At 47.9% G+C, this 14,950-nt stretch overlaps 6 protein-coding genes across 6 annotated transcripts; 4 read left to right on the top strand and 2 right to left on the bottom strand.

Moving 5' to 3' along the window:
• Positions 1-2,690: 2,690 nt before the first annotated feature.
• Positions 2,691-3,686, bottom strand: LACBIDRAFT_159108 (uncharacterized protein; the record flags this gene model as incomplete). The annotated part of the gene is made up of 1 exon (XM_001883666.1): positions 2,691-3,686. A coding segment is annotated over one exon (996 nt), but the record flags the coding sequence as incomplete, so codon positions are not given.
• Positions 3,687-3,834: 148 nt separating this feature from the next.
• LACBIDRAFT_302931 (uncharacterized protein) lies at positions 3,835-6,669 on the top strand (the record flags this gene model as incomplete). Its single annotated transcript, XM_001883781.1, has 13 exons — positions 3,835-4,141; positions 4,194-4,331; positions 4,391-4,450; positions 4,507-5,079; positions 5,126-5,181; positions 5,252-5,408; positions 5,460-5,484; positions 5,545-5,559; positions 5,630-5,704; positions 5,762-5,817; positions 5,890-6,005; positions 6,335-6,541; positions 6,619-6,669. 13 exons carry the CDS (start codon positions 3,835-3,837, stop codon positions 6,667-6,669), a joined length of 1,836 nt encoding a protein of 611 aa, XP_001883816.1.
• A 543-nt stretch (positions 6,670-7,212) lies between these two features.
• LACBIDRAFT_329626 (uncharacterized protein) lies at positions 7,213-8,344 on the bottom strand (the record flags this gene model as incomplete). Its single annotated transcript, XM_001883665.1, has 4 exons — positions 7,213-7,359; positions 7,756-7,812; positions 8,054-8,141; positions 8,196-8,344. The coding sequence occupies 4 exons, from the start codon at positions 8,342-8,344 to the stop codon at positions 7,213-7,215; spliced, it is 441 nt and encodes a 146-aa protein (XP_001883700.1).
• LACBIDRAFT_302930 (uncharacterized protein) lies at positions 8,318-9,280 on the top strand (the record flags this gene model as incomplete). The annotated part of the gene is made up of 4 exons (XM_001883780.1): positions 8,318-8,521; positions 8,636-8,728; positions 8,781-8,920; positions 8,968-9,280. 4 exons carry the CDS (start codon positions 8,318-8,320, stop codon positions 9,278-9,280), a joined length of 750 nt encoding a protein of 249 aa, XP_001883815.1.
• A 1,365-nt stretch (positions 9,281-10,645) lies between these two features.
• On the top strand, positions 10,646-11,714 carry LACBIDRAFT_302929 (uncharacterized protein; the record flags this gene model as incomplete). The annotated part of the gene is made up of 5 exons (XM_001883779.1): positions 10,646-10,766; positions 10,818-11,172; positions 11,223-11,280; positions 11,333-11,405; positions 11,518-11,714. 5 exons carry the CDS (start codon positions 10,646-10,648, stop codon positions 11,712-11,714), a joined length of 804 nt encoding a protein of 267 aa, XP_001883814.1.
• A 1,867-nt stretch (positions 11,715-13,581) lies between these two features.
• LACBIDRAFT_302927 (uncharacterized protein) lies at positions 13,582-13,917 on the top strand (the record flags this gene model as incomplete). The annotated part of the gene is made up of 2 exons (XM_001883778.1): positions 13,582-13,638; positions 13,738-13,917. The coding sequence occupies 2 exons, from the start codon at positions 13,582-13,584 to the stop codon at positions 13,915-13,917; spliced, it is 237 nt and encodes a 78-aa protein (XP_001883813.1).
• Between the last annotated feature and the right edge of the window lie 1,033 nt (positions 13,918-14,950).

Here is a 14,950-nt window from a genome sequence, read left to right as displayed (position 1 = left end):
GGCATCTTGTGTGCATCTATATATATGTGCGCGATACAAAAAAAATAGTGAAAGAGAGATTACTCGAGAACTCTTACCCCCGCCCACCATGTTTTCGACCCTTCAGGAGCATCACCAAGCAATCGCATCAGCAATGTGGATGGTTATTCTATCCATCATCCCACAAGACTTGGTGAGGCTTGGAGCCATCCTTCTCGGTGGTGTTATATGCACCTGCAATATCATGCATTCCATGCGCCCTCAAAACCACATGAAAAAGCTGCAACATCAACTTCAATCCTTGGAGGGCAAACTCCAGGACGCTGTCAATAGTGGGATCATGTGTCGGTCGGATACAATTTACACTGCTCAAATCGCGAGAAACATGGGAAGGTGTTTTGATGCTTTTTTATGAAATGAAAGAAGGAAGCTGACCATAATGTATGTTCATAAGGATTCGCTATAGGACCTTCGAGCTTCAGGAAAAAACACTCTTGACGTCCGGGGGGATTCTGCAGGAGATCAAGGCATTCTCGGGGGGTCACTCGCGTGATATTAATGAGTGCATTCGGGATGTCGAAGCCTTGGAAAGGGACCTCGAGGTGAGCTCTTCCAGGATATTGCATTGCCCAAGTTGTTGAATGTGATGTGCAGATAAACCGTGCAAAAATTCTGAAGAACCACTATAGTTCATGGAGGTAACAGCTGTATTGAATACATACCAAAAGTTCCATAACTCGTCGCCCCGTTTTATCGATGCGCTTCATTTTCGCTTTTGATTTTCCAGTAACTCGCCAGATGAGAATCATATCTACCATCACTTGTCTCTTGTTCTTGCGTTTGCTGCATAAGTAGGGCATTCTGTTCTTGTCTTTTTTTTTAGCATCGATTATGTCAATGTCCTAAATGTATTAGTATTGAAATTTAACTGGAATTGGATTGGGAGAGCTATTAAAACCCTTCAACTCGACCGGAGAACTTGAAGCCGTCCCACACAATCCCTGTATCTGGTATATGTCGTTGAATTGTCGTCACAATGAAAGCTTACTTTGTTCTTTCTTTCTTGGGGCGTCTGCGCGCTTTCTATGTTCGGTCAGAAGACACAGCCACGGAGACTTTCTACCTTGGGTTGTATCCATTGATATGTCGTTATCGCAGACGTCATTCTTTTTCTTGGGGTACAGATGCTGTGGGAGTTTTAGTTTGCCATCACAAAGTCGCCATCCATCCATGAACACGGAAAAGCAGAGGCCGGTCCAAACAAAGGATAGACTCGGACTCTCTCGGACTTGCTGTTTTGACAAAAAGGATCAAAAGAGGAGGTCTTTGGTCAAGACGTGGTTCTTGACTTCCTTCAATCAACGACTCCGGAACTAGGTGCCGTTGAAGACGGAAAGAGTGCGAAATGGACTCTGGAGTGGTGCAACCGAGTTTTGACGATGTGTGTTGCGCTGCGGATTTGTTCAGGACTGGGTGAGTGTTCCCACGATGAGGAACTTTTCTCGTAAAGGTACATATAGCTAGAGGTGTTTTCCCGGCACTAGAGCAAGTGACCTGCTTGAGCGTTGTTGAAATGTTGGTGGTTGAGAGGTGGAGGGACGCATGTTTGGTCGAATTATGCTCACAAGCCCCAAAACCCCAACAAAACCCCAACGGTCAGCACCAAGCGACGACCTTGAATTTTGGAGCGGTCCAACGACCACCAGATGCCAGTACCAAGCTCAGCCTTTCAAATTCCCAGACGTCTCAACTCCTTTCTAATAGTAATACATCCTCTGCACATAAAAAGATGGTGACCCACCCGGGATCTTACCTCTATATCATCCACATCTCACAGCTTCAAGTCAAGCCATTCATCAAAGGCTTCCAATTCGACAACCAAGAAATCGCAAGGCTGAGCGCTGAAGCATCTTGGACTTTTTCTTTTTCACTGACTTCCGACATTGAATATTGATGAGCTCCCTGTATGCGTGCGCTTTTGTAGACACCGTTAGCGGTTCGAATTTTGTCGGAGATTTATTTCTTTTGTCACAACCAGCCGAAATTGGGACGGCATTGAATCGGCATTCTAACCAGTGCTAACCGTTGAAAGTTCTTTATTTTTCCATTTTTTAGCCCAAAATTGGCTACAATCACGCCGGAACTCCCATTGCCACCTGTTGCAACCAGGTTGCCACCCTGGATGGGACCAAAATTGTAACCAAAAACTCTTTGGTTGCTCTTAATTATGACGGCAATTTTGATAGGAACGTCCACAACAAGTTAGAACCAGTTGAGATGCCGAATTAGAAAACTCCGACATTCCCCAAGTTTTACACATGTAACATATCCCAAGGACCGAAAAACTTGATTCGAAGTGGCTTTCCTAAATTTCGAATCAAGTTCGTGATAGGGACTGCTATTGGCATGAGTTCGATCTCCCATAATATTTTGCCGACCTGGAAAAAGATATCGATGCTTGAATAAGCTGAAAATCGACAAATGATACCAGGACGAGGATTGTCGTCATGCGCGTCGACAATGATAAGGTGGCTTTGCGGAAATGAAACAATCCTCCGTTGAAGTGCCATAACATAAATATCCTTCCGAGGTCCATACTTGATACATTTAATTTCGAATTCTGCTCACCCCAATCAAACCCATTCCCTGGGTTCCCTCAACACGCTCAACAACCTCTCCTCCTCCGTTCCCTCCAACGTCCCCATCTCACTCATATACTCCCACCTAGCCGTCTCCGGCAAACTCATCAAAATACTCTCAATCCTCGCTCCGGGGGTCATCAACCCGAATTTGGTCCCGCGGTCATAAACGAGGTTAAACTCTACATACCTACCCCTTCTCAACAACTGCCATCGCCTCTCCTTTTGAGTATACGGCAACGTAGCGCGGATGTGGAGTATGGGAATGTAGGAAGGAATAAAGGCGTCGCCTAGGGCACGTACGAACTTGAATATCTCGTCGGGTGTTCTAGGCCGGGGAGTGATGACCTGAGAATCGGGTAGTCGGACGTGTATACCGGAATTAAGGTCGTCGAAGAAGATACCCCCAATTCCGCGAGTTTCGTTGCGGTGTGGGATGTAAAAGTACTCGTCGCACCATTTTTTGAAGGTTGCGTAGAGTTGGGGGCCGTGTGGGTCGCAGGCGGATTGGAGGGTTTTGTGGAAGTGGGAGGCGTCTTCGGGGTAGAGGTATGAGGGGGTTAGGTCGGAGCCGCCGCCGAACCACCATGCTAGGACTTTTGGTGGTGCGTCGTCGTCTTCGTCCTCATCGGTGTCGGTGTCTGGGGAGGTTATTTCGAAATAGCGGTAGTTTGCGTGAACGGTTGGTGCGTGTGGGTTTCTGGGGTGTATTACTAGACTGAGGCCCGCTGCGAAGAAGGGGAGGCCGGTGGGGGAGTCGGGGAGGGGCATGGAGGTGTGGTCTGCGCGCATTTGTTTTATGGCTGCTGGGGGGAGGAGGCCATGGACGACGCTTATGTTTACGCCTGCTTTTTCGAGGATGGTTGTTGGAGGAGGTGGGAGGGAGACGTCGTCTGGGAGGGGGAGGGCGAATACGCAGGAACGGCCTGAGCCGCCTTCGGGGCGGACCCAGGCGTCCCGTTTGAATGGGGGTGCGGAGGGGTCTAGTTGTTCGAGTGAGAGGACTATGGAGTTTTGGAGATCGTTGATGTATTCTTCGACTTGGACGCGCATGGGCTTGGTGGACGACATGGTTGATGATATAGATCTGGTTACCATCTGACGACGCACCTGAAATTTCAGTCGCAGCCATCAAGCCGCGTATTCACGGCTACTATCACTACTTGAACCAGCCAATGAATCCATAATCATAATCATCTCTTTCTCTCCTCCTACCATGGTCCACATAACCCCAGGCCTCGCCTTCCTCGCACAGAACCTCGTAGGCCCAGGACTAGGCTTCACAGCCTGCGTCCTCGGCACACGCTACCTCGCCCTCCCCATCCCAGCCTGGGCCATCGCACTCCTATCCCTGCTCAGTGTTCCAGGACGTATTGTGGGTGGGATACTTTGGACTGAGTTTCGAGATCGACGAGAGGCGGAGAGGCTGGGTGCTAGGCTGGTACCTAGAGCTAAGGGGAAGAGGTTTGCGAATTTGGATGTTTTGGAGGAGTTGTTGGGTCATTGGAGGAATGGGTATCCTGGTGCGTTTGTTTCTCTTCCCTCCTTCGTTTGTTAATTGATTGGGACTGCTAGGTGATGGGATATGGGAATTGGTTGACACCCTTGGCCTGGTTAACAATTTCAATGTCTTGTTCGCGAATAATATCTTTACCGTCTGTCCGGAACATATCAAGTTGATACTGGCTACCGACTTTGATAATTACGACAAAGGTGCGTGCATGCCTTTCATCCTCTAACCTCCTCCCACTGACTTACTCAAATGATACCAGGCGAACGATTTCGTTTCGCAATGGGCGGCGTCCTCGGTTCAGGGGTGTTCAATTCAGACGGTACGTCTCCTCCCGTCTCCCACCCCTCCCTCCCTACTCATCCTAACATACCCCAGGCAAGATGTGGCAGTTCCACCGCTCAATGACCCGCCCCTTCTTCAACCGCGACCGCATGACCGATTTCGAGCTCTTCGACAAACACGCAGACACCGTCATCTCACTCATCAAATCCCGCATGCTCACCGGCGAATCTATCGATTTTCAAGATGTAATGCATAGATTTACCTTGGACGCTGCGACTGAACATTTGTTTGGGTCGTGTGTGGATAGTTTGAGGACGCCGAGCGGGTTGTTGCCTCTTCCTTTCAATTCCAACTCCACACACAAACACACACAAAAACAAGGAGAGGGGGAGGAAGAGAACCTGGCGATACAGTTCTCCGCTGCATTTTTACAAGCGCAGATCGTGATTGCTGAGAGGGAGCGGTATGGGCGTATATGGCCCCTCCTTGAAATATTCAAGGATAGGGCGAGGGAGCCGATGGAGGTTGTTAATAGGTATTTGGACCCGGTTATTAGGGATGCTGTTGGGAGGTATAATGAGAAGAAAGCGGTGGCAGGGGAGAAGGGAGAGGTGGAGGAGGAAGGGGGGGAGACGTTGTTGGATCATTTGGTTACGCTTACTTCTGGTTGGTTTTTTCTCCGTTCTCTTGGGCTTCGGCTGATGGGAGGTAGACACCGCTCTGCTCCGGGACGAAACGCTGAACATCCTCATTGCCGCTCGTGATACCGTATGTCCCCCTCTTCCCCCTCTTCTCCCCTCCCATCTTGCCGACTAACCTCCACCCTGCACGCTCGTAGATGGCAGCAACCCTATCATTCATGTTCTACTTCCTCTCCTTACACCCCTCCGTCCTTGCGCGTCTGCGCCAAGAAGCGTCGGATCGCGTGGGTGGGACGAGGAGGCCGACGTATGAGGATGTTAAGGAGATGAAGTACTTGAAGGCTACTCTGAACGGTTCGCTTTCTTTTTCTTTTCAAGTAAGTATACGCTGACCGGTGGTTGTAGAGACGTTGAGGTTGTTACCTCCCGTGTACGTCCCCATTAGCTCCTTCTTGTGCTCTCCTAATGATTTAATATGTTCCGCATACAGCCCTTTCAACGTCAGGTACCCCCCTTCCCTCCTCCCCTCTTTTTTTTTTTTTTTTTTGGCACTGACGAGAAAAACGAACGAACAGAGAATGCCAAAAAGGAGCTATATGGCCTTCCCCGGACCCTTCCCAAAAACCACTGTACATTCCTCCTGGATCAGCGTGCGTCTACTTCTTCCCTTTCTTTCAAAGGTCGACTAAACGGAAAAATTACGACAGGACCGCGTATTCAGTCATAATGATGCACACGCGCACGGATTTGTGGGGTCCTACTGGTGCGTTATCCCCCTCTTCCCTTCTTGCCTTCCTTTTGGGTAGATAGAACAGAGGATAATATGGAATGACAGCACACGAATTTGACCCGGACCGGTTCTTGGATGAGAGGTTGAAGGAGTACCTCTTACCCAACCCGTTCATTTTCTTACCTTTCAATGCTGGGCCGAGGATTTGTTTGGGGCAGCAGGTGGGTTTTTTGATTATTTGATGTTCCCTTTTTTTCTCCTGGTCTATTTTGTTTTCCGATGCGAAGGGCAAGGAGTCGCTACCCACCTTTGTAGCAGACCGGAATTATTCCTCTTCGTTTCCAGTTCCTCTTCACCTTCACCCGATAGATACTAAAGTTCCGCCTTCCTGGGTTTTATTTGATGTTTGCCTTTTCTTCTTCTTCTTCTCTCTCTCCTCCTCGTCTGTTTTTTTCTCGACGCGATGGACAAGGAGTACTCTTGTTCGCACACCTTACCTAGCACTTTATCCCTCTTCGTTTTCCCATTCCTCTTCACCCAATACATACAGACTAAACTAACCACCCACGGACAGTTCGCATACAACCAAATGTCATTCATGGCCATCCGCCTCCTGCAATCCTTCTCCTCATTCACACTCGACACGGAGGCCTTCCCGCCTTCTGCGCGCCCGCCTGTGGAGTGGGCTGAGCAAGGAAGGGGGAGGAAAAGGGTGGAGAGGTTTAGGCCGCAGATTGTGTTGACTATGTCTAGTACGGTGCGTTTTCTTCCTTTTGTCTTTTTTTTTTTGAGAGCAGTGGGCTGATGATTGATTTGGCTGGGTATGCCTTATAGGGAGGGATGTGGATGAAGGCTGGCGCTGAAGGTGCGGGTGTGGACGTTTAAGTACTGGATGTTGAACGATTATGGGATTGGGGGACTGGGGCGGAAGGGAGTTATTTATTGTTTAATGGCTCGCAGTCGATGTATGCGATATGTTCACTTGGATCGTTTTGGGGTATTTGGGAAGACATATATACGATGAGTAGCATGTTTGAGAGTAGCATGCTCACTTGATATAGTCGTACTCCGGCTGCTGATCTGTTGGATAACAACCTTTACTTAGTGGTCGTCTTCAACATACCCACCTTAGTACCTGTTTTTACAGGGAGGGATGATGGATGCCTCGACGAAGGCTGAAGGTGTGGACGTTTGGGCATTTCGGTGGTTGATCGATTGCGGGATTGTACAGGTGCAACTAGGGCGGAAAGGGGTTACTTATGCTGCAGTCAGTAGGATCGTTTTGGGGGTTTGGGGGTGTTTGGGAAGAGCTGGTTGATTGGCGTTTGTTGGATAACAATCTTTACTGAGTGGTCGTCTTCAACAGTACTTTTTGCAATTGCATTTCTAGAGCTAGTTTTACGAGGCGCCCGAGGACGAGATTGGATCCTAGTAGTCTCGAAGCCAGCCGGCGGCGAAGGCATGTATACGCGCTAGTTTTTCAGGTCCTTCGGATACCAGTCGCGCCTTGGGAGGGGAGGCGAAATGATAGTCGAAATCGGCACCAAGTAGGGTAGGATATCGCCAATCCCGTGACTAATTAACGAGGAATGACGAGGAATGACAAAATATTGATGTTTCGGCTGCACGGATAACGTCTTTGAAATTTCTTTGGATGCTTCATTCTTGTTGCTCACACGATATCAGACCAATTTGGATGTTTGAACCTTCAGCCACCAGTCTAGTCCCTCACAGGACAACAAGACATCCATACGATAGTTCACAACTTATTGTGAAATTCGATCATCAGCGACCTGCCCCTAGCTGCCAGAATCAGTCAGACTCGTCCCGTGCAATTATAATGAGGGTTTGCAATTAAGAAGAGGAAATAATAAGGTACGAAGCCATTTCTTAGCCCGTTCTGAAATCCGTTAGAAAGTTAAAGTTCCGGTGACTTGGAGGCAAGGTTTCCCTCGAAGAACGTTAACGTACGTATGATGGATCCTGAGTCTTGGGGTCAGCCGGTTCCTGACAATATTGATCACGATGCTGGGTGAGGATCACAAGTCGTCATTTTTCAAAACGACGTCCACAGTCCTTGAAGAAGGTAGAGGTAGAAGCGTCAAATTTGGCACTAGCCCAAATCCTTTATCAGTTTGGTCGTTTTGGCAGAAGGTACCCAGGAAGAGACAGTTCATAGTAAGAACTCGGGGCAGGTTCCTGATTACGATCGATCCCGGTGGAGGCACGGAGGATTAGCCTTTCAGTTCCTGAGGTTATTCGAACCTACAGATCTAGGACTTGAGTCCACAACTTGAAGTGTCCTCTGAGGCGCCTTGATCACCGCATGAGTACCGGTACCGATGAGTGAGGATGCCCTGGATGCCCCTAAGTTGAGAGCTTTTTGTTCAAGTTTTGGCGACGACCATTACAACTGAGATTGAGGACCTTCGTTGTGAATCTCGGAGAGCTTGGGAAGATTTTTCTCGTTGATGGTTCTTGGAAGCCAGTGGACGGTGACAAACCAGTCTTGACCGCAAATTCCCATGCTCCCATGTCTCTTTCCCGCGTCATCAACCATGGAAAAGAAAGACTTGGTAATTGCCTTTTGAGGCCAAAGACAGCTGCATCTTTAGCAGGGTACTCGACGTCAGCAAAAGCAGCGGTGGAGAAGATTTTCGCTGATTCAAAGTCAGCTGAATTTGTGGCGGGTGCAGGCTCCGCCACGTCGATACCCGACTTACATGGTTTACCTGAGGTGCGCTAGCTATCGGCTCTGAAAATCTTTTGGTGTTGACACTGGGCGTGAAGGTCATCGTCGCGGGTTAGAAATTCACAATCGGAGTTGAACAAAAACAAAAAAGACTAACAGGAGATCATACCAGGTCGTGCAAACGCCGGTAAATCCTCCTTATTCAATTCCGTTCTGGGAAGGACGTCTCTACTCCATACGAGTAAGAAACCGGTGAGTTTGAAATACCGCCTATGGAAGGCCCTTTCAATAACCAGCTGTCCAGGGGCACACGCAGCAATTGAACTTCTATCGCGTCGGCGCGGAACCAGGAAAGCTCGTCCTCGTGGATGCGCCAGGGTACGGTGCCCGAGGAAGACCACAATGGGGCGAAATGTTTGATGGGTATCTCCGGAGCCGAAAGGAGTACGCCCTCGTGTTCTTTCTCTTGACGATTAATTCATGATGTACAGACTACGCCGTGTTTACATCCTCTTCAACGCTAAACACGGTCTAAATGGATACGACACCCAGATGCTCTCTCATCTCTCTACGTTTCTTGTCTCGCCCTCTGGAACGCAGCCCTTTACTCTCCAAGCCGTGATAACCAAGATCGACACTGTGCCGGTGGGCAAGGTCCAGGGGTCGTTAGAAAAGATGCGCAAAGACATCTTCGCATTTGCACCCCTTTGTCTTCCTCCAATCGTAACAAGTTCGCTTATGTCCCCTCCTTTTGGGATTGATCTGGTAAGAAGGAATATTGCTGAAGCCTGTGGGCTTCTCTGACCTTACGTAACTAACTGAGGTGGGTCATGCGCACAAAATTCTACATTCTTTGTGCAGGGTACGGCTAGCTAGGGTTTTCGATAAAATAGGAATAAATCGTACGTGGATCTTTTCTGCTCGCTGATGAAGACCGATTTTTGTTATAGAGAATAATCTTAATTCAGGTCTTGTGTAAATCACCACTCCCTAATCATGGAGTGTATTTACCTGCTGAACGCGTACAAAAACCGTTTCGTTTACTCTGGCCTGAAACGATGCTATCTGAAATCGCTCAGAGACAAGTCTTTGAAGCGGCTCTTGCTCCAGGAACTTGGGTCACCTTGCTGGCATTCCGTGGGAGATGATGGTCGTTTCCGGCCCATTTCCGACACGTCCGAGAAAATCGTTGAGGCGGTCAAAGACATGTATGTCAACTTTATGCGTTCCTCAACCTCCTGAATATACCCCTCCCCGGAGTTTTCTCGTCACGCATCCGTTTTGCAAGACTTCACCGAATTTAAAATTGATCCTTGGACCATCTAGTACCCCAATTTTGAATTGGTAGTGTTGTCCTCGTTGGGCTGCATTTTAATGATCATGGGCTCCTTCACCATTCAGCACACGACCAACCTACAAATCGGAGGGCGTCGATTTCCATCTATCATGGCCCCTAAAATTGCACCACTCGCTGGTTAGTATCCATAAATTGATGCGTCATATATTATGAACTCGAAGGACAAAGGTATGGGTTGGGGTCACGGTCCCGGTTGGTGAAATGTTTAATCAAAGAGTCAAACTTGAAGTACACCATGTCATTGCCATATGATCCTCTCATCCACCATCTATCTAAATCGTCCAAGCATGACGTACCTGCCGACGCCGCTCTCTTGGATCTCACAAGAACACTTAACCTCTTCATTAACCCCACCTTCGTTCGTCTCTATCCCGAAGCACCCCCAACGGTTTCCCCACAACCACAGCCGTGATTCCCCAGCAATACCTCCCCAAATGGATCTGCGTTCTCAGCGGACCCTTCAACGAATTTCTTAGCATCGAAATGGTTGATCGACCTTGAATGGATCCACTAAACTTCAATGTCTGCATCAAGGTCTGCATAAATCATGGTTTATAGCGTCATGGCTCATTGTCAATTGAAATAAATATTTAAGGGCAATCGAATATTGCTCTCAAAACTCCAATTTAGTTTCGAGTAGTATTGACACTCAGGCCTCAGTACTCAGGTTCCAACCAGCAGTTCTCGGCTTGAATCTGGCTTGACAATGAACGTCCTTGTGTGAGTAGGTCACATGACATGACTGTCAGCCCATTCCGCAGCTGTGACGGTGTTGTCCTCCTTCCACGCCATGATTGTGTAGCGACTCTGGGATGTCACCGGGCAACACAACTCCGCCTTGGCCATCTTTGTATAATCCGGGCCTCGAGATTTTGCACATTGAGCACAGGCCACCAACGCAAAAAGGTGCCGAGTATTTGTACAGCGCAAGTGGTGCAGTGACAGTTCCATCACCTCTTGAATTTTACTGATTCGTTTAACCAGACATCTTTCGTTTCACGCTTTATTGGAATTTGATCTTTTACACGCCACTTTTTCTGGTCTGCGGAGTCTACGCGTTTTGGAATTACTCCTTCCCCCCATCGCCCCGGCCATCGCCACACCCACCTTCTCAAGATACCCTCTATCCATTGACACCACTTCCGTTTACTGCAAGGACACTGGGGAACACACCGCTGACGACATACAAGAAGAATGAAAGGCGGTCAAGGCTTGCGTTTGCCCTGCTGGTCCTCCTGACCTTCATGACGCTGAGTGTCGCTGGTGCCGTCATTGGCGCGGCGGTGCTTGGATTTGTGGCAATGGGACTTTATAGGGCTGGGAATTTTAATATGTCAACGTAGGTCCTCAGCATGCATGCTCGTCGGAAATTTCATAGTTTGCATTTAGGTGGATACCTTTTTTGCTCGCCGTTATACAAGTCTTCGTCGGACTTCTCAGGTATGTTGTACGGTGGCTTCTCCCCCTCTCCCGGCGGTTAATAGACGCTATCTACGAAGTGTATGGCCCTCGATCATCGAAATCATTTGAGAAGCTGTAGTAGCAGCTTCGCAACTGAATTGCTCCGAAATTGTTTGCATTGCTTTTGCCCCTGTGTTTAGCTCGAATTCTGCCCACCTCATTATACACCGCTATTCATCGAAAAACACTTATGCACGCCTATACTTTTCTCATCTTAATCGAGGTTCACATTTTCCCAGCAGCATCCCCGAACGATCTGCCGAGCTCAAACCATGTCTGAAGGATCTTCTAAATCGTGCATTCACAATAAGCTGGCGATTCCACCTTTCTCTCTACTCTTTTTCCACCCCTTGCCTTCCACCTCTTAATCCACCGAGGCCTCTGATCCTGGCCCTCATGACTTCGAACTGCATTGCTTAAGCCTTGATGAAGACAAAAAGCAATGAATTAATAACAATTATTGTATCGTTGAACGCCCCTATGATTGATTTATAGAACAACTTTTGAACGCAGACCACGGGAGTACCACGGGCGCTGAAAGAAATTAAAGGTCGCCTGACGTCATCAGGGTTTTTATTGTTTTCCATGTTTTCTCGGCAACCATAAGAAAAGTGAGTAGTTCCCGAACGTTAGCTTTCATTGTTCTATGTTCACGGTCTAGCTGATTCCGGTGCAGGAACGCTTTGACAATAAGACTCGGGCAGGACGTGTTGAAATATCTATCCGAGTCTCCCGGAGCAAGGTGACAGTGAGTTTAAAAGGGAGCACGCTCAACGACAAACACTCAGGTTGCTCCGCGTCCTAAACATCTTTTGAACTCACTGTTCTCTACATCCTCCCGAAATCACTCTCATGGATTCCTTCGCCACCCTCGCCATCTTCTTCGCCTCCGTCTCTGGCTCCAGTGACATCCCAACCAACGCCGACGACGGTGGCAGCGGGAACAACGCATACTGCGTCGTTGCTTGAGAGTTTGTCTCTATTCACAATGCTAATAACGACTCATGTATGTTCATCGCTGTTTCTTTCTCCTCCTCGTCTAATTCAATACTCTCTCCACTCTAGAATTCAACGACAGTCAATAACTCATTCAATCATCACATCACACCTCATTCAACTCATCCATAATTCACTCAACAAACACATCGATTCATTTGGGATTCAACTTTTATTTTCTTATTCGACGTTGGAAAGATTGTTTTAGCCGCACATCGCGCATGCTACATTATATTATTACTCATTCATGATCTGGATTTCGTTAGCGCTGTACTGTTGTTTCATTTTTACGGCAATCATGGGATTTGAACAATAATGATACGGGTTTCGTGCACAAAAGAGGCGCCGCTGCTCTCCAACGGCCTACACTCTTGCTCATGTCTACCTAATTGGTGAAGAGAGGGTATCATGAGACCTTATTAAAGAAATAAACCAACTTAAAACCAAGCGGGTGGATCACGTCGGGGTCGTTTGTCCTGTGTCAGTAGTGAAAAACCTTGGAAAAACCTTCGCCAGAAATTACTATCGTCTTCCTCAGATATATTTTGCGGTGGTTTCTCCCCCTGGCTCGGCGGTTTGGACGCTATCTACTAAGTGTATGGCCCTCGATTATCAAAATTATTTGAGATGTATCAGGAGCTTCGCAACTGAACTATTCCGAAAGACTCGGACGAGGACTGTTTGGTCGTGTCTGGTATTAGTAAGGCTGAAGTACTCCCGACCACGTGCGTTCGCATTCGTGTCACTCAGCACTGAGCAGCGCTGCAGCAGAGCAGATCGTTTTCGTTGCTCTTTGCGCCTTCGTTCATTCCGAGCTCTGTCTTCCTGATTATACACAACGGTTCGTCGAAAAAGCTTAGGCTCGCTTATTCATTTTTCACCTTAATCTAGGATCACATTTTCCCAGCAGCATTCCCGAACGGCCTATCGAGTTGAAGGTGCGCCCGGTGTCGAGTAGAAAGGCGGATCATGCATTCAACAATAAGCTGACGATTACGCCGTGTACTCTTTTTCCACCCCTCGCCTTCCACCTCTCGATCCACCGAGGCCTGGCCCCCATTACTTCGAACTCTATTGCACAAGTCTTGACGAAGACAAAAAGCAGTGAATCGATTACACGATTATTATGTCGTCGAACGCCGCTATGCATTGGATTGACTAATTTATAGAACTGCAGAGCACGGGCGTCTGAACGAAATTAAAGGTCACGTCATTAGGGTTTCTATTGTTTTCCATCGGCAACCATGGCATATGGAATGAGTAGTCCCCGAACGTTAGCTTTCATCTTTTTATGTCCATTGTCGAGCTGATTCTGGTTCAGGAACTCTTTGACAATAAGACTCAGACAGTACGTATTGAAATATCTATTCCGAGTCTCCCAGAGTGTTAGATGTAAGGCTACCGTGAGTTTAAAAGGGAGCGCGTTCAACGACATTGAAATACTCAGGCTGCTTCGCGTCCTAAACATCTTTTGAACTCACTGTTCTTACATTCTCCCAAAATTTCTCTCATGGATTCCTTCGCCACCCTCACCATCTTCTTCGCCTCCGTCTCTGGCTCCAGTGATATCCCAACCAACGCCGACGACGGTGGCAGCGGGAACAACGCGTACTGTGTCGTTGCTTGAGGGTTTCCCTCCATCCATACTGCGAATTTACGACTCATGTATGTCTATCGCTATTTTTTTCTCCTCACCTAATTCAATACTCTCTCCACTCTAGAGTTCGACGACAATCAATAACTCATTCAATCGTCACACGCACACCTCATTCAACTCATCCATAATTCACTCAACAAACATTTGGGATTGAACTTTTATTTTCTTACTCGGCGTTGGAAAGATTTTTTGGCCGCACATCGCGCATGCTACATTATATTATTACTAATGATTTGGGTTTCGTTGGCGCTGTACTGTTGTTTCATTTTTTATGGCACTTGTAGGATTTGAAGAATAAAACGAATGTCTGTTATTTCCGTGCACACGAGGCGCTGCTGTTCTTCGACGACACACTCACTCTTCATTATGTCCTGTGTCAGTATTGAAAAACCTCTGCCATAAAATACTATCGTCTTCAATTCCCAACTTCGTCTTCCTCAGATATGTTTCGTGGCAGTTTCTCCCCCTCTTCCGGCGGTTTGGACGCTATCTACTAATTTTATGGCCCTCGGTCATCGAATTTATGTGAGAATCTGTTTGGGGAGCTTCGCAACTGAACTGTTCCGAAAGACTGTCGCCTATTGAGGAGGACTGTTTGGTCGTGTCTGGCAAGGGCTTAGTCCCAATCACGTGCGTTCACGTTCGTGTCACAGCACTCAGCACTGCAGTGAGCAGATCGTTTTCGTTGCTTTTGCGCCTTCGTTCATTCCGAGCTCTGTCTTCCTCATTACGCACAACGGTTCGTCGAAAAACCTTATGCACCCTTGTTTATTTTTCATCTTAATTGAGGTTCACATTTTCCCAGCAGCATTCCCGAACGGCCTGTCGAGTTCAAGCTGCGCCCGGGACCGGGTAGAAAGGCGGATCTTCCAAATCGTGCATTCAACAATAAGTTGGCGATTACGCCTTGAACTCTTTTTCCACCCCTCGCCTTCCACCTCTCGATCCAGCGAGGCCTGGCCCTCATGACTTTGCTCAAGTCTTGACGAAGACAAAAAGCAGT

The sequence above is a fragment of the Laccaria bicolor genome, genomic scaffold, assembly GCF_000143565.1.
Source record: "Laccaria bicolor S238N-H82 LACBIscaffold_22 genomic scaffold, whole genome shotgun sequence".
Lineage (NCBI taxonomy): Eukaryota > Fungi > Basidiomycota > Agaricomycetes > Agaricales > Hydnangiaceae > Laccaria > Laccaria bicolor.
The sequence above is the reverse complement of the archived record's forward strand: the minus strand, read 5'-3'. Positions and strand labels throughout refer to the sequence as shown.